This window comes from Vicia villosa, linkage group LG2 (assembly GCF_029867415.1).
Source record: "Vicia villosa cultivar HV-30 ecotype Madison, WI linkage group LG2, Vvil1.0, whole genome shotgun sequence".
Lineage (NCBI taxonomy): Eukaryota > Viridiplantae > Streptophyta > Magnoliopsida > Fabales > Fabaceae > Vicia > Vicia villosa.
In genome coordinates, this window is record NC_081181.1 from 16998619 (window position 1) to 17022081 (window position 23463).

Here is a 23463-nt window from a genome sequence, read left to right on the forward strand (position 1 = left end):
GATTCAATTATCACTAATAACGAATAAAGGTATTTTTTAGGAATTTTCGTAATTTAATATGTGCCATTATCTCTCGTAATCGATTGATTCGATTAAAAAGAACAATGAATTGAAGGGAGAAAAATAAATAAGTTAATCATCGCAACTAATAAAATAGTTGAAACCATTTAACTAAATAAAAATTAATTACATTTTAATTAAATAAACATTTTAATTAAAATTATTATTGCCCATCGCGATTAATCGATTTAATCGGAACGAACAACAAATTGGATTTTTAATATCAATATCATATATTAACTTATTTATAAAAAATAATAATAATTATATTAATAAATATATAAAAAAGATTTAATTAAAACAAATATATTAATTAAAATTATTTTTAGTTTATTAGGATTAGGATTCAGTGTGGCTGACTTGAGGGTTCATGACATAGGTACTAATTCTGGGGCCTTTGGATCTGGCTGAGTGGTGATTTAATAGTTAGATTTTGAAGGCACATGGCGGACCTCGGTGCTATGGGTGCATGTGATCAAGGAGGGAAATTCAGAAAAAATATATGTAAGGGCCAGGGATCGAACCCTGGACCCTTGGGGTAAGCGCATGCCAACTCAACTATGGCGCTGATGTGATAAAAGAATGCACTGAAATTATTAAATAAAAAAAGAAATCATGGTAACCAAACGCGCGCAAATTTTTAAAATAACCAACCGGACGATGACACGCCATCATCTTCCTCCCCAGACCTGTATTTTTCTGAGAATTTGCTACGAAATTGCTATGGTTTTCGCTCATAGCCAATTAACTTAAATAATAACGAACAGAACACAGATGCATATATATTTTTCGCGACACCTCTATCTTATTCGTCTGAATCATGCGAACTCGACCATACCATTATTGTGACCTAATTTTGCTTCTACAAGAAATCCCCAATTAAAACCCTAAAAGCTTCGTTTGGCCTTCAATGGCCGATCACGTTCTAAGCACCCAAACTTCAAATCGTTAACCCAGAATCAATCAAAGCATCATAGTTAACCTAAATATGCAATCAATTTTCAATGGAAGTGCATGAATTGCTCAGATCGATCCAATTTTCAGAGCGACATACCTGGGTTAAATGGAGAGTGTTCTGGGGGTGTTGAAGCAGAGTAAGGATCCAGGTAGCTTCAGAATGATCCCACGAACGTATTGCAATGCTCCAATTCCTCTGAAACCTCTTCAATTCCTCAAACCGAAACTGAGTTTTCTTGGGGAAATTTGGTTCTTGGTGCTTTGCCTCTGGTCTGAATGTTCAACCCCGATTCGTATGCACTATGTTCTATACTTATAGGAGAGGGAATTAGGTTAAAGATTGAAGCCCAAAGCCCTTTGAATCCACTCTTGCAAAGTTTGGAAGATTTGATTTTGTTCTTGAATAATAAGTTACTATTCTTGGCTAATTTTGTATCAATCTTCTCCAATCCATTTATGCACGAAAATTATATTATATTTTGTCATAAATACTGATTGAAATCAATCCATATGCACCTCTTAACAAAAATGTTTGATTTCCCCTTTAATTAAATCATTTTAAATGAAATAAAAATCATATAAAATCAAATAATAATCTTAATTTCGTGGCACATGGTTTTGGGTGACCTAAATAGCTTGTGGACCAAGTTTAAATCATAAAAGTATATGCCCATTTGTGAGAAATCCAATTTGAACCTCTTTTGTTTCACATTTTGTCCTCTAAAATCACCCAACTTTGACCATGCATATCTCACTCAATTTTTAAGATATGAAGGAGTTCTAGGACTTTTTGGAAACCTCAAAATGTCCTCTATAAGCCACTTTGGAACATATTTTTCATTTGGAGCTTTTATCTTGATCATATCCTCTTTGACAAAAAACTGCTTTTGAATGATGTTTGAAAAGGACCTCTAATCTTTTGTATCATATCTCCCAAATGAAACATTTCTAGCCTTGGCTTGTGAGAGACAAAGTTGTAGAGAATCCAATTTCCTTCCAAATAGGCTTTGAGTGGGGAATTTTTGATGTTCCGTGTGAAAGTTATGGCCAGTCAAAGTTGAGTTGACTTTCTCCTAAAGAAACCCTAATTTGAACCTTTTTTGCATTTGTTCATTTCTGAGTTTCTATTGATGGATCATTATCACCCTTTGATCCAATGATGGATACATTCTCACACACTTGATGTTGACCAAAATTGAGAGGTTTTGACTGTGCTTTGATTATGGTTAACTTTTAGGTTAAACTAGTTGACTGTGGATCTTCTGAGCTGTTGAACAAGTAAACTTTGGATTTGGGCCTTGACTTTTGACATAGAGATATCTTGGATCATAGTGGGTCATGGAGAACTTCATTAGAGGCCTTGTTTTGCTAATTCCTTTAGGAGAGTATCAAACCCTATCTTTAGGAGACTCTTGCTCAGGAGAATGACTAGATGAATCTCTTGAACTTTGAATCATTGTAAATGGAATATGGAAGGCAAATTTTGGGGTATGACAATACGGTGAACTGAATTTAAAAGAAATGTCGCGGTAAGCAAGAGTCGCCACCGACTTTTATTTTATCTAATTTAATAGAAAGGCTAAAAGAACAGAAAAAACGTTTAAAAGAAATTTTGAGTTCGGGGGGTAAATTATACAAAGGGAAGGTTTAAGGCATCCTTTGCATCCATGGTTTTCCATGGGCTCTTAATTTCTTAGCTCACTTTGAAATGTTTGAAAATGTTTGCAGTGAATAAAGAAAAAGATTTGAATAAGGACTTTAACTTGTAAATAAGCGTAGCCTTTTTGAAGGTTTGTGATAAAAAGGATAAAAAAGATTTAAACCAGAGCAAGCAATTAGGAGGTAATTACCCTTAAAATATAAAGAAAGTTCTTTTAGCCTTTCAGGGCTATCCATACCATAGGAGGGTAGAAAGTCCTTTTATTGGAGGTTGAAGGATCGTCGAAGTTATCGTTCGCCATAAGACTGTCCCTGCCATAAAGAAGGCAGATAGTCTAACGGAAGGATAAAATAGTCATTTTAGGCAACCAATGAGGACGCCTCAGCAATCGAAAGGGACTATCATATCACATTATAGGCAACCTCGAGGGACGAGATCATATAATCGAAGGCAGCATCGAAGACACTTATGATCTTTAGTGATGAGAATGAACTGAGGGCAACATTTTCTGAGGCATCCTCGTATCCGAGGGACTTGACTATTCTGTAATAAACAAGGCAGCAAATAACAAGGCAACAGGCAACAGGCAACAAGAGGGGTTACCTTTAAAGGTGTGTGGGTGCACAATCACGTGATTCAATTCAGATAATTATCTTGTAATTAATTATTCCAAATTCATTTCGAGGTTTTCACGCCCTAAATTACTAACCACGCAGTTAATCAGAAAATAAAGCAGCAAAATTAAACCCTAATTACTATTACAACCTTGGAGCAGTTACATAATAAGGCAAAAAGGGTTTGTGGGCAAACCACAAAAAAAGAAATAATTAAATAGATGATAAGTTTAGGGTTACCACAAAGTTTGAGCTTTCATCGAGTTAGTCAACCTTGAAAATTATGCACAAAGAAGAGAAATGTTAGTGTATTACAGATTCATTGATCATTGACACAAACCCTATTCTAACCCAAAAGGCAAATAAAAATAAAATGATTTTTAGGCAAACCCTAACAGGTTAATGAAATCGAAAGTTCGATTAAATAGATAAACCAAAACAAAAATCTAATAATTATAGGGTTAAACAAAAAAACTTAGCTTTTTGATCTGGTATGGCGCGTGACTGAAGGATCTTGGCTAACCCTGAAAATTAATGATAAAAGAAATAGGGTTAGTGTATGGAGGATCTATTGACAAAACTCACTACCCTAATTAGGGCACAAGTTAACCATGGTTAATGGAATAAAACCTTACATTAATTAATTATTGGTTTCCAACCTAATTAATTAAATCGGCAAAAACTAGATTTTGATTAAATTATCTAACCCTAATAATTAATTTAATCAATTAATAAAAATATTAACCTAATTAAATAATTAAACATTCTTATTAATAACTAAATTAAATTAATTATTTAATCATTTAAATTAAATAAATATTATCAAATAAACAAGTTATTATGATTTTATAAAAAAACAAAATTAATAGAAGTTTTATTAAATAAACAAAAGAACAATTAAATAGAAAATAGTATTGAATAAATAAAAATAAAAAAATTGGAAAACTTAGCTTTGGGTCCGGTGTGGCGCAAGGCTGAGGGTCCATGGTGTGCCTGCAGCATCAGGGACGTTGGATTGGATTCGTAATGCATCAGATGGTTGAGGGAAAAGAGAACATCAAGTTCACTTAGGCCGACATGCACCGGATCCGTCAGGGACTAAAGAGAGAGCGCGCGCCTTTTTCTTTTCAAATCGACCAATCCAAGGGTGCCACCTAGTCGTCTTCTTCACCATGACCTGTAACAACTCTTTTATAGCGCTCTTTATAAGTGAGCTGTAAAACACCATATCTATTACACCTGCGAATTCATCAAATCTCCATACAAGCACAAGAAATCACAAACGAGACCATGGTTGAACTTACCTTGTTTATGCGATCCTAAAGGCAACATTAATTTGCCCTAATCGTACCTGCATAAAGAACCCCCAACACAAAACCCTAGATCCCGTTCATGGCATATTGCGATTCAAGCACTCAAACAACAAACTAAACGCCCAGAATTGATCAGAACTCCATAACAATCAATAATATGCAATTAAAATGTATTTATATGCAATGATTCAATGAAAACGAAGTGGATTTTAAAACTTGCAAATTGTGAGTAATCAGAGTATATTCTGAATGCTTGGCTCGCGTATGAAGATTGGAACAGCTTCAATGATCTTCAAGGAACGTATTGGGATCAATGAAACACCTTGAATTGGCCTGTAATTCAGAATTCGAGTTTGAGATTTTTCTTGAATTTTGGAGCTCGGGCTAGGGTTCTTGGATGCTGCAAAACCTTGTGCCTTGGGTCTGAAACGATTGTGTTCTTATAGGAGGTTGATTTTAGGTTAAGAAACTGAATTAAGTCTCTATCAACCAAGAGATTGGAATTTGGTTTTAATGAAATATTGAAAGTTTCTAAACTTGGCTCAAATCTTGCTCATCTCTTTCAAATCTCTCTTGCCACGAAAATTGTTTCATATATTTGATATTTGGATGATTAAAACTGATTGGAAACAAAAATCAAATCAAATCTCTAATATTTTCTTCAATTATTTGATAAAATCTTCTTTTTTAATGAATAAAAAATTCAATAAAAATAGGATAAAAATCAAATGGGCGTGAGAGTGGATTTGGAGACTCTTAGTGACTTGGGGATCAAGTTTGAATCAAAAAAGATTGGGCCTCTTTTCAAAAAAAATCATTTTGGCCCATATTTACTTTATATTTTTCATTCAAATTTGTCCAACTTTGACAAGGCATATCTCTCTCAATTTTAAAGATATGGAAGAGTTCTAAGATTTTTTGAAAACCGCAAGATGTCCTCTACAAGCCACTTTGGAAGCTTTTTTCCATTTGAAGAATTTATCTTGATGATATGGGCTTTGACAAAAAACTGCTTTTGGTTGACTTTCAAAAAGGACCTATAATGTTTTGGTCCATACCTCTCAAATGAGGTATTTTTAGACTTGGCATGTGAGATACAAAGTTGTAGGGAATTTAATTTCCTTCAAAATGAGCTTAGAATGGAAAATTTCTTATGTTCCATGTGGAAGTTATGGCTGGTCAAAGTTCAGTTGACTTTAGGTCAAAAAACCCTAATTTAGAAATTTTAGGTTTTGTTGATTTCTGAACTTTTCTTGATGAATCGTGATCAGTCCTTGATCAAATGATGAATGATACTTCAAAATAAGTTTGTTGACAAAAAATCATGAATTTTGACTGTACTTTGACCATAGTTGACTTTTAGGTCAAACTAATCAACTGTTGACTTTCTGAGCAATTGACTGGGCAATCCTTGGAATTGAAGCTTGTACTTTGCCATGGAGATAGTTTGGAACATCATATTCCATATGAAATCTATTGGAGACTTTGATTCATTGATTTTCTTTAGAGAATTCAAAACCCTAGTTCATTGAGCCATTGTTTAGGAGAGTGTGTCTTTGAGTCTTGAGCTTTGGTATGAGCTTGAAAGGAGAAATGAGATGGGCAAATTTTGGGGTATGACACTTGGTCTTGTTCAATGGTCAAACGGTTGAATAGGAAACAGTTCCAAATACATTTAATCTTTCCAAAGCAATTTTTGACTGTTTTTCTTATAGGAGTTATCTTTAAAACCAGCGGATGCATAGTCATTGATTGAACCTTACACCAACCACTGATATGAAGAGATAAACTTCAAGACATATTTCCTTGTTTGACTTAGCGGATTTAATGTCTTCAAACATGTCATGACATCTTGTCAGACATTGTCACTTTTCTTCCCCTTAAGCACATAGCTCAAGATTCTTCAAAAGATTAAGACAAAGCATCCTATGGACCAAGTAACATACCTCCTACTTACTCTTTTGACTCACTAGTTATAGATATAGACTTCTATTGTTCTGAACACCTTGAGACTGTTTAATGCAACCGTGAAGAATCTTCCAACACTTCTTGACACACAATTACCTCATCAAACCAGAGAAAAAATTGTGGATTCCAGTTGCACATGGTTAGATTCAACCATTCACTGAAAATAATGTAACATTTTCTTCATGATGTTAGAGTATTTTTGACCAAGACATTTTTCTTGACATAAGAAGTCACTCCCCCTATCTGAGATAGTCTGAGCTTCTTCAAGGAAAACCTCGTAATGATGAATGGAAAACATAAGACGCATCTTCATATCTTCATGAGCCTCACCCTCTGTTCAACTATCCTGCTGAACACACTCACTATTGCAATGTTGCTCCTTTACAATAGATACTCACACCAGAAATTAAGATGTTATAACATTGTGTCTGACATTACTACTACCAGTATCTTCCACAAGGTTCATATCTCTTTCTACAACATACCCTTGTCTATCAATGTATCTCCACCAGAAATGATCAATTGATGACCTCTAGACAATAGATGCACCCACAGAGAGGTTTCCACAGCCTCAACATAAAGAACTGCCACTTCTTGTACTTTGTTGAGCATAACCTTATCATGTTTGTATCAGATCATGTTCTGCTTAAGAAAATTTGAAATCCTTCTTGATGATGTTTCTCAATATCATTCATTGATTAACATACTCTTTATCTTGAACTAGAAGGATCCTCCTTATCTTCAGTTGTATTGATCAGATCATAGAACTTTTGTCTTCATAGTCATCTTCACGAAGTGAAGTCTTCATTATGAAAGTAATTATGTATTGCCAGAACACATTACTAACATCCAGATTAGAACCTGCCCATTCTAATCCACATTATGTCTGAACTGCCACTTTAGACAATAATGTCGCTTTTTCAAACTTCGCATGCATATTCCTAGACATTCTTCCAGGAAAATAGCACATTGTGATGTTGACATCACCCAAGACACAAGTTCGTTCGATACCCAAACTCCAACAAACTCTGACTATCCATAGAGATAACACGTCTCTATAGAAAGACTTAGAACACAATAAACAATTTGTGTTCATGACACGAAACAAGACTCTACTCCTTACAAAACAATTGTAAAGAATGACCTCAGACTAAGCAATGTCTGAACACTACCCTTAAACCCTATGCTTGTCACAATTTGACAACCATAACCTAGAATCTAGACTTTCCTCATATCCGAAAGAAGAACATGAGAGACTCAAACAAGACTCAAAAGAATGAAAAGGAAAAGGATCTAGAAACCTGAGCAATTTAAACAACATACCTGGACTTTAACAAAAGTCTTGATCAAGAGATGTTATTTGAAGAAGAACTGCATTTGGTAAACTTGTGCATAGGTTGGAACATGCACTAGGTCAGAACAAGTGATACACACCATCAATACATGTTTTTAGATGATAATACAAAGAATAATCCTTACTGGTCTTTAAGAATTAACTTGTCCTGAGTTATGTTCTGACATCTTGTATGACATTGTTCTTCTGGATTAAAGATTAGTCTATGAAAGACTTTACATTTGGATAGAAGTAGAATAACATTGTCTTTGTTGATCTTCATACTCTCTTACTCCCCCTGAGATATACAAATTTAGGAGATCTTTGATGTCCGTCCTTGAAGTTCCCTTCATTTGGAATTTGCCACAGTTTCCAAGTTTAGAAACCTTAGTTTACTTGCTACACAAGATTCAGATTGCCACACTCTGCAACTTGAAGTAGAAGAAACCATGATTGTATAACCATAAATATATCTCCAGCATATAAGTCTGAGCTCTTCATACAGACATTGCAAAATATCCAGCTCCCATCAAGATATTCAACAGAATCAGTATGCTTCACCAGATACTCTTGCCACACTTCCTTAACTTGTGAAGATAATAGTGAACACGGACCTTTGGTTCACACTCGTCCATGAATACATAACTGGAAGGACTTCTCATCTAATAGGTACTAAGTCTCCCGTCAAAGTACTTTATTAGTTACTTAGTAAGATTTACTACACACACTAGTCCATCTTGACTGATTTCTTCTTCTCAGTCTTGCATCCAGGTTCTACACCCAATAAGTACTAAGTCTCCCGTAAAAGTACTTACTATTTAGTCAGTTAGAATTCGCTACTCACACTATGTCATTCTAACTGATTACCTCTTCACATTTATACTCTTTTCTTTTGGCAAACACAATACAAAGAAACTAAAGATCTTGAGATGATGTTGTAACATCTGGCGTGACATCATCCTTCATGCTTCTTGGTTAACATCTCTAACATCTAATTCATAGTACTTGGGATGGAAACAAAATAGTGCAATTATCAGCAACATCCAGACATATCAAGGAATACAATAGCCAGCATCTCAATAAACTTTTCTTCAGACTTTCATTCTGATTTTGAGATGATGGATGCCATAGTCTGTACCTATAGAGAAGATTCCCTTATTTAGGTTTTTGGAACAGACTTAGTTATAGCATAACACTGAATTAGTCAGATTCTTATTAGCCATCTGACTTCCTTGATTCCAAACAACACTACCCTTTCTGGATCACAACTAGGGCAGTAAACATTCTTGACCATATTTCACTATGGTTGAGACACAATATTCAGCTCCAACAACTGCTCTATGGTTATGAATGAAGACACACATATTTGGTTCCATTGATCAGAGGGAAATACCTGATGTAAGCTCATCTTGATTTAAACATAAAGGATCAGAAGGGAATACCTTCATGAGTTTTCTTTGGCACTGAGCTTTTACTTATAACCTCCCTCAAAATATGATTTGGAGTAGAAGCACATGTTGATCGTGTACTGCTTAACTTATAATCAGATGTCTCCTCTTCCAGACCAGGAATAGGTTCCAAACCAATGTTCTCACACTACATCAGTTTAGCACCAGAACATCTGTTCTTCAGCTGGTAGCTGCATACCAGTACTAAATGTCCTAACATCCGATGGGACATCTGTTCCTCCTTCTAGGAACACTCCAGCCTTGAAATTCTTCAAGGTTCATACTTGCAGATGATTATGAATATCATTGATCAGTTGATATTCAACATCTCTAATAAGCCATGCCATTATGAGTGGACTTGAGAGATTACTCAAGTATCTTTGACACTTTAATTATAGCTGTAAGATTCTGTCATACATTCTGTTGAATATAAATAACCCTAGAATATTTCTTATACAATCGGGGTTGCACCAGAGGCTATGCAGCGGAAAATAGCCATACTTCAATAGAATTCACACAATGCTTACTCCAACTATTAATTGTATACATGACATCCAAGGATTGACTACGACTCAACCCTGCACAATGCTTGCTTCTGCACCAAGCAACAGACTAGACCTAAGCAACTTCCTAACCCAATAAACTCACATAGATACAGAGCTTACCTTATCAATATCTTCACTCCCGCATGAAGGTTTTGATACGTTTCTTCTTTGAACCTAGATACTGGCTGAATAGTTCAATTCAAATTCTTCACTCCCGCATGAAGCCTTTGGATTTAGCTCTTCTTAATCCAATATCAATAACTCTGGCCAGGTTGGTCTAACCCTCCACATATAGGTCCATCCTCCACTTCAAGGGACCATACAATATGAACACTCCTTGTTCAAACAATCTTTTACCTTCAACTCAACCAGAAAGTATCCATCATGGATCTCATCCAAAAACATACAGGATGCCTGCTCTGATACCAATTGAAATTCTGGTATGACAGACTCAGGATGTCATTCACGATGCCAATACATCTGATCTGTTATTAACTTAGCCAAGGAAGAACTAAAAGATCCCCCAATTTTTAATTACCCCTAAGAAGCAGTCCATGAGTACTGGGATCATATATGTTCAGTCAACATAACCAGATTGTAATCTTTATTGGTTCTGTAAAAGGATTAGCTATCAAACCTGAACCTGATGTTATACACGATGTTATAACATTCTAAGACTGAACAAACGATACAGTGCAGAAGATAAATAACACAGTTAATTGTTAACCCAGTTCGGTTTAACTACCTACTCTGGGGGCTACAAAGCCAGGAAGAAGATTTCACCATCAGTAGTACTATTTTATGTAAACAACCTCTGGTTTACAGATAAACAACCTCTGGTTTACCTAGTCACTACCCAATGCAACCTTTATCTCAGATATCCATCCAAGACAAGAGAACCTCTGCTCACTCCCTAGTGATACCTAACTGTTACAACCCTGCAACAGCTATTTACACAACTAACAATAAACAATAGCTTGATCTTGTTTCACAGCTTCAATTAAGAACACAATACTCAAATCTTACCTACAGGTTTTGAGTGAGAACAATAAATTCTCTTACCTACAGGTTTCGAGAAGAACTAGGCAGCCATCCCACAGCCTGGGTGGTCTACCTATAGAAACCCTAAAGACTACATCTTTTCTAAACAAGGTTTTCTATATTTTTTCGATACAAAAATAGGTTACAAAGGTTTCTATTTATAACCTATTCCCAATTGGACTTGGGCTTACAAATCGCAGCGCTCCTTGCTGTTACAAATCAGCAGATATTTTCTGCTACAATAAAGATCTTCAATCACAAGTTTCCTAATTTATCTCCTAAATTAGAAACTGCTGAATCTTCAATCTTCTGTTTGATTCTTCAATTTACTGACTTGATTCTTTTGACCTTTAAATCTGCGCCACATAGGATTACAAAATATTCCAAGAATATTTTGTATCTGTTGAGTATCAGACTGAATCTTCATTCCAGTTCTGCAGGCACGAAGTCATGAGTTGATGTCATGACATTCCATACAACATCTTGCTTTTGTACCTGTTTTGTTCTTTTATATTTGCAAGATTACACATTGTATTACATTTTGCTGCTATTATGTTTTAGCCAAACATAGATGCTAATCAGCCAATAAAAGCATCAAAAGAAATACCTTATCCTATCATACTCATCAATGGTGTCACCACCAGCAGCAACATTCGTAAGAATGTGCGTGGAGACCAGCTCATTTTTGAGATGATCATCTATAGATTTTTCGTCTAGATATGGTCGAGAAGTGACAAGCGATCCGTATCTTTATTTTCTGCAAGTTCAAATAAAAGAAAACATTAAATTGAAAACTCGTGGGTTGCCTCCCACGCAGCACTTTATTTAACGTTGATGGCTCGACGTCCCAGGAGTGCAAGCACTCAATGTGGTTCTCTCGAGAATGACTCCTCGGTTGAACTTTTAATATTTCCATGGTCACTTATCAAGCCATCTCACATATCCCTCACCTTTTCTTTTCTTTCTTCTATGGGGTGGTTCATTCTTTTGAACTTGTGGTGGTGGTTCTGGATCTATCCTAAGTATCAGCTTTTCAAGTTTGGGATTAGTGATTTTATCCACCACCTCAAAGTTTAACCTTACCCTCTTAACAGTAATGATATCCCTAGTTTCATGATCCTCTAACTTTCTCTTTTTTTGTAAGACTTCAAACAAGGGTGCATTGGTGTGGGTATTTTCCAATACCTCCACATACATCTTCAATTGTGAGTTTATTGTAGCTTCCATAAAACTTTGCGGGAAAGGAATCCGTGGGGTATAGGGAGGAGGAACAATAATAGGTGATTCCTTCTCTTTCTCTTCTACAACCTCCATTTTGGATGGTGTTGGTGGATTTTTCTCAATCTTTACTCTTTTCTCGTCAGAACTCTCCTCAACCACATTATCATTCTCCTTAGGATTTTCAATATGTTTTTCACTATTGGTTGTTACAACGTCCACATGATCCTCAGGGAAGGGTCTTAGAGGTTTCTGTTCAAGCAGGGAGATCTGAGTCTCCAAGGCCTCGTTGTGAGTCACTAGGGACTCGATCACAGTGGTCAGCTGCCTAAGGGTTTCATTAACATGAGTACTTTGTTTGCTGAACTCAGCATTTTGGACAGTTTGTGTCTCTACAAAGTGCTCTATCATAGATTCTAACCTAGAGTGAGTTAGCGCCTCATCGGAATCCTCCATCGATGCTTCGAAGTTGAAATTATGGGATTCTTGTGGTTCTTCAAAGTGGGTTGGCGTTGCATTTTGTGTTTCCACAAAGCGCTCCATCATCATAGATATTTCAGTGAAATTTTCCATTAATATTTCAAGGCCGGATTTATAGGATTCTTGCGACTCCTCAAAATATTGGGTGTGGTGATTATAGAGGAAATTCGGTTAAGGATAAGTTAGTGTCGAATTGAAATCCCTAATTAATGTTTCGAGGTTGGAATTGTGGGATTCTTGAGACTCCTCGAAATGTTGGGATTGGCGGTTGAAGAGGTAGTTTGGGTGAGAATCAAGTAGTGACGCATTGAAGTTCTCCAATAGTATTTCGAGGTCGGATTTATGGGATTCGGGTGATTCCTCGAAATATTGGGAGTGGGGGTTGTAGAAAAAATTTGGGTGATACATAGTAATTGAAACTAGAATGCCTTAGTTTATACAGCGCAACAATGAAATTACAATATTGACTGTTGGTCCCCGGCAACAGCGCCAAAAACTTGATGCATCCGCAAGCGCACATATGTATCTAAGTAATATAAAAGATTGTCGAACCACAGAGACCAATGTCAACCTACTGTAATCTATCGTTGCTTTATAAAGCTAAGGCTAATGAATATTTAATTAATGAGAAACGAGGAACTAATACTGAAATAAAATAAAGATTAAGTTAAATATAAGAAAAGAGAGACCAAAATGTGTATTCTGCGTACGTCAGAGACTCTGTAACTCGTTGGCTTATAAAAAATGTCAAAAACATATTTAGTAGAAAATACCAGCTTAAAGACTAAACCTCACACTCTCGTAGTTTTGAATAAAGTCACGCTCCTTAACCGTAGGATTTTGCTCTCGCTCACCCACTTAAATCAAGGAACGCGGTTTGAAAACTAAACAAGTTCTAATTAATTCTAAAGCGCTTTCGCTATGTTTATGATTAATGCCTAGTTTTTACTATCTAGTTCGACTCCCACGCTCTCGCAGTGCCAGTTCGAACCTTAATAGATCTCTCACTCTCGTGACGAAATCATGGTAGGTAGCCTCTCACTCTCGTGAGAAGGTTTCCTAAATTAAGAATAAAAACTAAAGACAAAACAGAATTTAATAATAATAATTTATGCTAACAAAATAATTACCGAGTCCTGTCGAAGACGAGGTCCTCACATACCGGACTCAGGACAATTTAGCTAGACATTAAATTAAACTTAAACAAACCAAACATGGTAATCGAAATTAAAGACAACATGTTAATGAAATTAAACAAAGAAGTAAATAATAATAAACAATACAATAAAGAACCTGTAGAAACTTGAAATAAGTGCATAACTGAAATAGCTTGATTCATGACGGCAAGATTTTGATCCAAGCAATTACAAAGATAACGACTTAAATACTAATGGTGGAGTAGTTCCTCCATGTGAGAAACTACTCATTTTACATTTGTAATATCTTCCTAAAACATAACTAAGAATAATATTGCTCTGAACAAAAAAAAATAGAAAAATGAACGAGAGAGAGGAAACATTCACAATGATGCACGCTTCCTTTTATAGAGTAGGTTTCGTAACCCCTAGTTCCAGAATTTAGGAGAGGTGGGTGTTGGTTGCTGAGAAATCGGAGGAATTGGTTGAGTCGTTTTTGCTGTTGCTGAACGTGGAGAAAAAGCTGAGGAGTTAAGGTTTTGCTGATGTGGATGATTTGGGGGCTGGGGCCACATGGCCAAGGGGTGACCGCCCCACACCCTCATTTTCTTTTCTTTTTTTTTTCTTTACGTGAGTGGTGCCAAGATGGGGGCCCCCAAAGCAAAGGGTGGGCGTCCCACCTTGTATATTATTTTTTTTCTTTCTTATCTTCTTTTCTTTTTTTTCTTTCCTCTCTTTTTCTCTTCTTTCATTTTCTCTCCTTCTTTCTTTCCTTCTTCTTTTCTTCTCATTTTCTGTTGTAGCCATTTTTTATAATTGAATACCTGAAACACAACAAAATACCGGCATAATAAAACACAAACAAATAAAAATTAAATAAAACTCGTACGAATCAAGTCAAATATACGATATAATTTCGTGTTATCAAATATATAAGCACATAAATCATAAATGATGAATTTAATGAATGGTGAAGTTAATAATCAACCAAAAATAATATATCCATTGAAAGCAAATCGATTACAAAAAGGAAAGATGTATGAAGCAAGAAAAGAAACTCAGCAACAAAAAATAAGGCAATCAAGAAACATCTACTTAATGTCCTTATCATCACTAAACAACCAAACCAATACAACAATTGCATCCCAGTTTTAGCAAGCTTTTGTGTCATGTAGTCAATCTTCTTGGTTGTTCCAATCCTCCTTTTTAATGTTGGTGTGACGGAGAGCTTCAATATGAGTCATATGAAGGATCTCATTATCAAAGTCCTCCAAACTTGAGGGACCTCCTTGTTCATGTGCTTGTTGACTTTGCCTAGCTTCTCTTGCTTTAGGAGGTTTTTACATTACCACTTTATCGTCTATGGTCATCTGAGTCTGCTTTAATGCGTGTTTCTCTATCCTTGTTGAATTATTAATTGACTTTGGATACTTTCCCAATATTGCGCTTCTTGGAGATGAAGGTATGTGTTGTCGCATACTGAATAAGCCGAATATCCTGATGCATATAGCCATCTGTGAAAGGAGAATAAATGTCACTATTTAGATTTGATAAGAAGGAGAGAGCAGGATTAACAAAATTAAATTATTTACCTACCTCTATTTCATTTGGACTATTAAAGAGTTGGTGCATGGAATATCGTAGATTTTAACAAATTCTTCCAGAGTTAAAGATAATGGATGCTTTCGTATCTCAGAAATGATGATCCCATCTTTGTAGTTAAGGCTAGAGTAGAACATATTTATTAGAGAGGAAAACATCAAAAAAATGACAATTTTCAAAGAACCCAAGATCCAAGGAGTGTGTTGGGAGGAGATTCTTTGAATAAAAATCTCTATTGAACTTGTTCTCCTATTCTTATATGGATAAATAATTTGAGAAGTATGTTGAAACAGAGGTGCTTCAAGAGGTTCTGACGCTTTTCGGTGTTATTTAGTGATGATTAATGGAAAAACTAGTGTAACACTCATAAGAACTTACAAAAACACAAGAACAACTAGAGAGCAAGTAGAAGAGAAGAAGATTTGAGATGGGGATTGATATTCGTCAAAATGGAGAATGTTGAGTATGACTCGGATTATGGAAAACTCCTAATATTATATATTTTATTTGCAACATTGTAATTCTAACTAAACCTAATTATTAGAACAAAAAAAAAACTATAATTATTCTATAGTCAAAAAGGTAGACATTATTGACAAAGTGTGTTAATAAAGATCGGTCATATTTATTGTCTTTTACTTTCGTTTCTCTTTAATCTTCTATACTGGTTGTTATTCTAACAGTCACACGTAATCTTCTATATTGTTGTTATTCTAACAGTCTTCAAATTTGAGAGGACATTAATTAAATATGAAAATAGGAATTATTAAAAAAAAATATTGAAGCATAACATTATTTTTCAATTTATTATCCATTCATAAAGTTGAAAGTGTCTCGTGTGTTCAAGAATGAATTCATCTTTGAGTCACTTTTTATTCTTCCTCCCAACACTATAAAATATGACCCCATAACATATATCATATAAATGGTGCTAGTTATGTACAATTTCCTCTCTCAACCACAATGCTAATTGGAGAGTCTTCTAAGCTTCAGCTTTTATTTAAACAAAAGAGCTTCTTTTGGCATTTCCAATAGGGACAACACTGTGGCCAGAATATGCTTTGATGAAAGACCTGCTTCATCAATCTGATCATTGGGTGATCCATGGTCAATGTATCTATCAGGAAGCATCATGGCTCTCCACTGCATGTAAGAAAAGTTCAAAAAGCAATTAGTACTTCACAAAACAACATTAAAAAATAATTGAAAAGAGAATGACTTATTCATGTTTTTACCTTAAGTGGTCCATCAAGGAGACCAGCTAGGCTTAAGAATTGTGAAACATGTGATCCAAAACCACCAATAGAACCCTCTTCCACAGTGATGAGTATTTCATGCTCTTTAGCTAGTAGCCTAATGAGATCTGTGTCCAAAGGTTTGCAAAACCTAGCATCAGCAACTGTCACATTAACCCCTACTGCTCTAAGCATTTCTGCTGCTTTCATGCTTTGCTGAACCATAATGCCATATCCCAGAATTGCAACTCTGCTTCCTTCAATCAGAACTCTACCTTTTCCAATCTACATAACAAAACAAAAATATTTCAATATGGTTGGCTAACTATGAAGCACTAACACATACACAGATATCAGATACAATCGTTATGTGTCGGTGTCAGACAATGACATTTGTCAGACACCAGACATATATTGGTATTCGGTGTTACATAGTTTGCTAACCTCAAGTGGAGTTCCTTTGTTGTTGAGAGGAAGATCGGCTCCAACTCCGTTACCCCTTGGAAATCTAAAGCAACTTGGTCTATCATCTATAGCTGCCGCAGTTGCAACCATGTGCATCAATTCAGCTTCATCAGATGGCGCCATGACAACCATGTTTGGCAAACAAGCCATGAAAGTGATATCAAATGCTCCACAATGAGTTGGTCCATCAGCACCGACTAAACCAGCCCTATCCATCGCGAATCGGACAGGTAGTTTTTGAAGATCAACATCATGGATAACCTGATCGTATCCACGCTGCAGGAACGATGAATAAATAGCACAAAATGGTTTGAGACCTTCAGCAGCTAACCCTGCTGCAAATGTAACAGCGTGTTGTTCGGCTATCCCAACATCGAAACAACGATCTGGAAACTTGTTCTGGAAATAGTTTAGGCCAGTTCCACCTCCCATTGCTGCATGAATTGCTACAATCTTATTGTCTGTTTCAGCTTCTTTTATCAACGATTCAGCAAAGTACTGCGTGTATGAAAGTGTAGAAGGTTTTGGCTTGTACTGGCGGCCGGTTTTTGGATCAAACTTGACAACACCTGAAAGTAAAAAAGTAGCATCCTTAATAATTGCTCATCATAATTACTACTCCGGACTTAAATATAGACCAGATACATGTACGCACCGTGCATTTTATCGGCTGCTGCTTCAGCTGGGGGGTATCCCTTTCCTTTTTCTGTGATAATATGAATGAAAACCGGACCTGGTGCTGGCATTTCTTTCACTTTTTCGAATATGGCTACTAGATCTTCGATGTTATGACCATCGACGGGACCAATGTAGTATAAACCAAGCTCCTCAAAGATTGAAGAACCAGGACCGCTGATAAAATCTCTTGCATACTTATCTACTTTTGATGCAACTTGGTGTGTTGGTCCTCCTATGTGCTTTGAGATGCTCTATAGCAGATAAAATTAGTGTCAGATTCCAATAGGAGTTGCGTTAAAAAAAGTTTGTGCTTTGACGACGCATCAGTGTCAATATTGTGTCAGGTGTCCGGGTCTATGTACGTACTCTACAGGAAATAACTCATACATAAACACTTATATGACAAGCGTTTAAAAGTCTTACTTTTGCAGCTTCTCTAATTTTGCGGAATTTTCTGCTTGCTTGAATTTTGCTTAAAGTACTACTAAGTGCACCAACTGGTGTTGCAGGGCCATCAAGTGTTGCGGTCGGTAAAGAAACTTGTTTGTTATCATTCAGAATAACAATCAAGTTAGAATCAAGGAATCCTGCATTGTTCATGGCCTCATAAGCTTGGCCTGCAGTCATTGCTCCATCTCCAATCACCGAAATCACATTGTTGCTCTTTCCCAATAGATCCCTCGCAACCGCCATGCCTGTAACAAATGAAAATTTGTTAATAGATGGATCTATATATTAAAATATAAGTTATGATATATGTTACGAACATGTTCGACACGATATTATAGCTATAGTGTTAAGATTAAAGAATCTTACCAAGACCAGCTGATATACTTGTGGAACTGTGTCCAACCCCGAAAGCATCATGAACACTTTCATCCCTTTTAGGAAAACCAGCTAGTCCTGATGTCTTCCTAATGGTGTGCATCCTTGACCTTCTACCTGTCAGAATCTTGTGAGGGTAGGCCTGCAATTTGGATATTTCTATTTAGACCCTTTTGCACATGACAAAAACATTAAATTATAATAGTTGCAACGCCACCAACCAAAAAATTGTTTGCTCTTAGTGAGATTCAAACCAGAAACCAGAGACCTTGAGAGGAGTACTCTCGGGTCCCAAGCATTCACCATTAAACTAACCCTTGGGGTTAATGCGGAATATAACTTGATCGGACTTTCTATGTTCCGACTTCATATTTATGACATATTTTTGCAAAGTTGAATTAAAATCCGGCTAATTAAAATCCGACGACTGAGATCATTTGACCGCGTAATTTCATAATATTCCAAAATCAGAAACTTTTTACAAGAGAAAATTTCTCTATCCAGAAAAGATATTTTTTTTTCAATTAAATTATCAATTGGAATTACAAGATAAAATAAGAAGAAGAAGAAAAAAAAGTGTTACCTGATGTCCAACATCCCAAATGATCTTATCATCAGGGGTGCTGAAAACATGATGAAGAGCCACCGATAACTCCACCACTCCCAAACTTGAGCTTAGATGCCCACCAGTGTTTGACACACTGTGAACAATGTCTGCCCTTAGCTCTGCTGCCAGTTGTTCTAGATCCTGTAAAATACACACATAATCATCAACAACCAAACTATATCTCAACCTCAAAAAGGGTCGGCGAAATTAGACCCGCCTTTAAAGATGTGCAAGCCAGACTACTACACAGGCCTAAAATTTGTCAACCACAGTTAAATAAGACCTCGTAAAATATTTAATATATCCTGAGCCTCCAAAATGTTTGTTTGTCATATATATATATATATATATATATATATATATTATATCTGTATCTAACCTCTGTGGAGAGATTCTTCATATGAGATGGATAATTAACTGTATCCAACAATGGTGTCAGTGGTTTCTCATTAGAGAATTTGATCTTCCATTCATCTTTTTCTTTCCTTATAACAGTCCTTTCACCATCATCATCAATGTTCGACGAAGCCTTCACACAGAACTGATAACGAAAAAACATAAACATCATCCAACAAAGAAAACATTATTTAATATACATATGCATGTGATTCACCAACCTTGTTTTGGTTTCTGCAACCATGGTAAGGACTCGAAACTCGGTATTTCTGAGATGGAACAAGAGAATGGCCTGGCTTAAGGAAGGTGCTAGTGAAGGCCATTTTGTGTGTGAGAGAAGAAAAATGGAATTGAAGAATGATAACAAAGACAACACAAAAGCCAGAGGTAACTCTGTTGTGTTGTTTCTTGCATTTAAAATTCACATGAGAAGTTCTATATATATAATTGAGTGAAGATGCCTAAGCAAAACAATCCAATGCTGATTTTTTCTTAATAATTAATTCTTTGTACATTGTACTTTTTAATTAATTGGGTTTTGTGTTCTCCTTCATTGCACTTTTATTAATTTATTATTTTATTATTTTGGTTTTTACAATGTTTTTTAAGTAAAATTGGAAAAAATATTATTATTATTTATGTTGATATTAATAGTAATTTTGCAATTTTTTAATATTAAATTTAAATTATGTCTATTTAGATTAATCCGTATAAATACCGGTACAAGTACCGACTTTTTGAATTTTAATGTCCTCTCTAATTTCGGTGAATCGCGGGAGTCTACTGATTTTGCGGGAGTCTATTTATTTCGCTGAACCGCGCCATTCCACTAATTTTATGTAACCAAAATATATTAGATGTCTTAGCATAAATTTTGAATGTAAATTAAAATAGCGCTTTTATTATTCAGTCATTTTTGTTAAATTTATTTTTAAAGTTTAAATAATTACTATTTTTTTCCATGTATTTAAACACAATAAAGTATTATATTTTAAATAGTAAAATTAGTTAAAAATAATGAATTTTTTTTCATGAAATCCATTAATGATATTTAATATTTTTTTTTCTTTTAGTAAGTTGGAAAAAAAATTATTATTGTTATTTAAGTTGATATTAATAATAATTTTACAATTATTTTAATATCAAATTTAAATACCTGTCATTACCGGCTTTTTGAATTTTAAAGTCCGCTCTGATCTCGATGAAACGCGGGAGTCTATTAATTTTATTTTATATATTAAAAAAAATACGTCTTAACATAAATTTTGAATGTAAATTAAAATATAACTTTTATTATTCAATCATTTTTGTTAAATTTGTTCTTAATATCAAATTTAAATTATGTCGGCTAGATTAATCTGAATAAATAACGGTGCAAATACCGACTTTTTGAATTTTAAAGTTTACTCTGATTTCGGTGAATTGCGGGAGTCTGATAATTTTATGTAATCAAAAAATATTACGTGTCTAATGTCTTACATAAATTTTGAATGCAAATTAAAATAGAGCTTTTATTATTCAGTCATTTTTGTTAAATTTGTTTTTAAAGTTTACATAATTACTATTTTTTTCCATGTATTGACACACAATAAAGTATTATATTTTATATAGTAAAATTAGTTTAAAATAATGAATTATTTTTCATGATATCCGTTAATAATATTTAATATTTTTTCTTTTAGTAAATTTTAGAATTTCCTTCAAAATTAGTTTTGTTCAAATTAAAAAAGAGAACGGTCAAAAGAGAAGTCAAATTACAGAATTTTCCTACTAAGTTATAGTATTTGTATTATTATATTCAACGCTGATAAAATTGGTTGATTAGAAGAATTTTCCCATTAATTTATTTCAAAAGAAAATCAATATTTACAAGAATAAAAATGACTTTTCCTAAATTGAAGATTTTCCAAAAATTAAAGTCTACCTACAAAGAAACAAAAATATCCGTTGCCGTTTACGTAGTCTTTAAAAATATCACTTTTCGTGGAATTACAAGTTATTAATATAATTTTTCTTTAATAAGTTAATCATTTTATTATATAAAATAATATTTCTAAATATATTTGATTTATATTACATATTTTTTAGTCCGTAATAGAAAAAACATGTTTTATTTGTTTGTAAACAAATAATAATAATCATTAGAAATTCATGTATCGCCGCAAACATCTGTGATCGAATTTTAATGAAAGCATTTATTATAATAATATCGATTTTGTGCTAATTGAATTAGAATTTGCGAACAAGAATAACATGTTTAATTCATTCTACGTGTATAAATATTATACTATAATTAATTTATATATTTTAAAATTCTTTTAATAATTTTAAGTTACATATATCATTTTAAAAGTTGATATAAAAAATGAAATTCTTAAATTATAGTATTCTTCACGTAGATAATTAGACCATTCTCAAATTTGTTATTATTTACTTAGCTTGCCTAATGCCAATTAGTTATGTTTGTTAATTGATTAGTGTGTTTAATTAGTTGTTTAGTGTAATATCAAAAGTAATTAAGTACCTAAATTTCACCTAAATATTTTTTTTTAGAAATTAACTATGTACTACGTTATTACATACTAAAAAAACTAAATTATTATACGAAAAATTTACAAAAATTACATGTTATATAAAAATATTAAAACGATATATTTGACTTTTTTAATACCCTCGTGGCCGTGTAAACAACGTGTTTCGCAACACTCATACATATCTCAATATCCATTATTAAATTTATTTTAATGAACATGATCATTTTTGTTTGCACAAATTTCTAGATAACACTTTCATAATCTAATAGTATTAGTTTATGTAAGATTTTACTTTATTTTAAGTTATTTGTAGAATTTAGCTCTATCACATACAAATTGACTAGGGGTATTTTAAAATGAATTGATAATATAATTTTTTTTAATTAAATCAAATCAAATTAAAAATTGTAAAAAAATATATTTAATTCAGATGTGTTTGAATCATTTTTTAACAAAATCGTACGACTTAATTCAATTCAATTTTCTATTTGTATTTTACAAACTAAAGTAAATCGCATTATCTTATAAAATTTTATAAATATTATAAAAGAAATGCTAACCAGTGCCCTCACGGCAATGATTAAGATTTTAAAAATAGTAAATTTATCTCGATAATTTGCGTATTTAATGCCTCGAAAATTGAAATATTATATTTTCTATAAAATATTTTCTTTTATTGGAATGCTTAACCATTGTCCTGAGGACACTGGTTAGCAAAATCCATAGAAATCAATATATATATATATATATATATATATATATATATATATATATATATATATATATATATATATATATATAAAATTTATCATATATTTTATATGTTACTTATTTTAATTTATAAATACAAATATTTTTATTTGAAATGAAAATTTTATATATCAATTTTTATTTTCACCTTTAATTTGTTGACGTTGATAAGGATAAGATTAAAGGAAGAAGTTTATTAATTTTGTATTCCTTTATATACAAAATATTAACAATAAAAAAGAAATTGTAAAAAATTATAGTATAAGATCACATGCATGTACTTGCTTATAACTATAACTATGTAATATAGTATTTCAAATTCATTTAAGAATGAAATTTAATGTATATTGTTCTTTACATATAAGATAAAATTTTAAGATGCAATTCATATTTATGCATCAAATCATAAACATATTTTGATATTTATAAACTAAATTTTATAGTAATATATGAATGACTAAAAACAAAATTATGTTGTCCTCTATATGTGTATGTATGGCTCAACAAAAGTCTTTTTAAGAAACTAAACCAACTTAAAATACATTGATTTGGTTTAGTTTGATTCGATTTTATTTCTAAAAGTTAATCGAACAAACTG

The 23463-nt window shown here is 33.6% G+C and overlaps 1 protein-coding gene across 1 annotated transcript; it reads right to left on the reverse strand.

Moving 5' to 3' along the window:
• Positions 1–16216: 16216 nt before the first annotated feature.
• On the reverse strand, positions 16217–20005 carry LOC131645958 (probable 1-deoxy-D-xylulose-5-phosphate synthase 2, chloroplastic). The gene is made up of 9 exons (XM_058916147.1): positions 19803–20005; positions 19565–19726; positions 19162–19326; positions 18570–18720; positions 18177–18448; positions 17731–18004; positions 17055–17644; positions 16611–16895; positions 16217–16518 (listed from the first exon to the last, which is right to left on the reverse strand). Exons 1-9 carry the CDS (start codon positions 19902–19904, stop codon positions 16372–16374), a joined length of 2148 nt encoding a protein of 715 aa, XP_058772130.1. The 5' UTR covers positions 19905–20005; the 3' UTR covers positions 16217–16371.
• Between the last annotated feature and the right edge of the window lie 3458 nt (positions 20006–23463).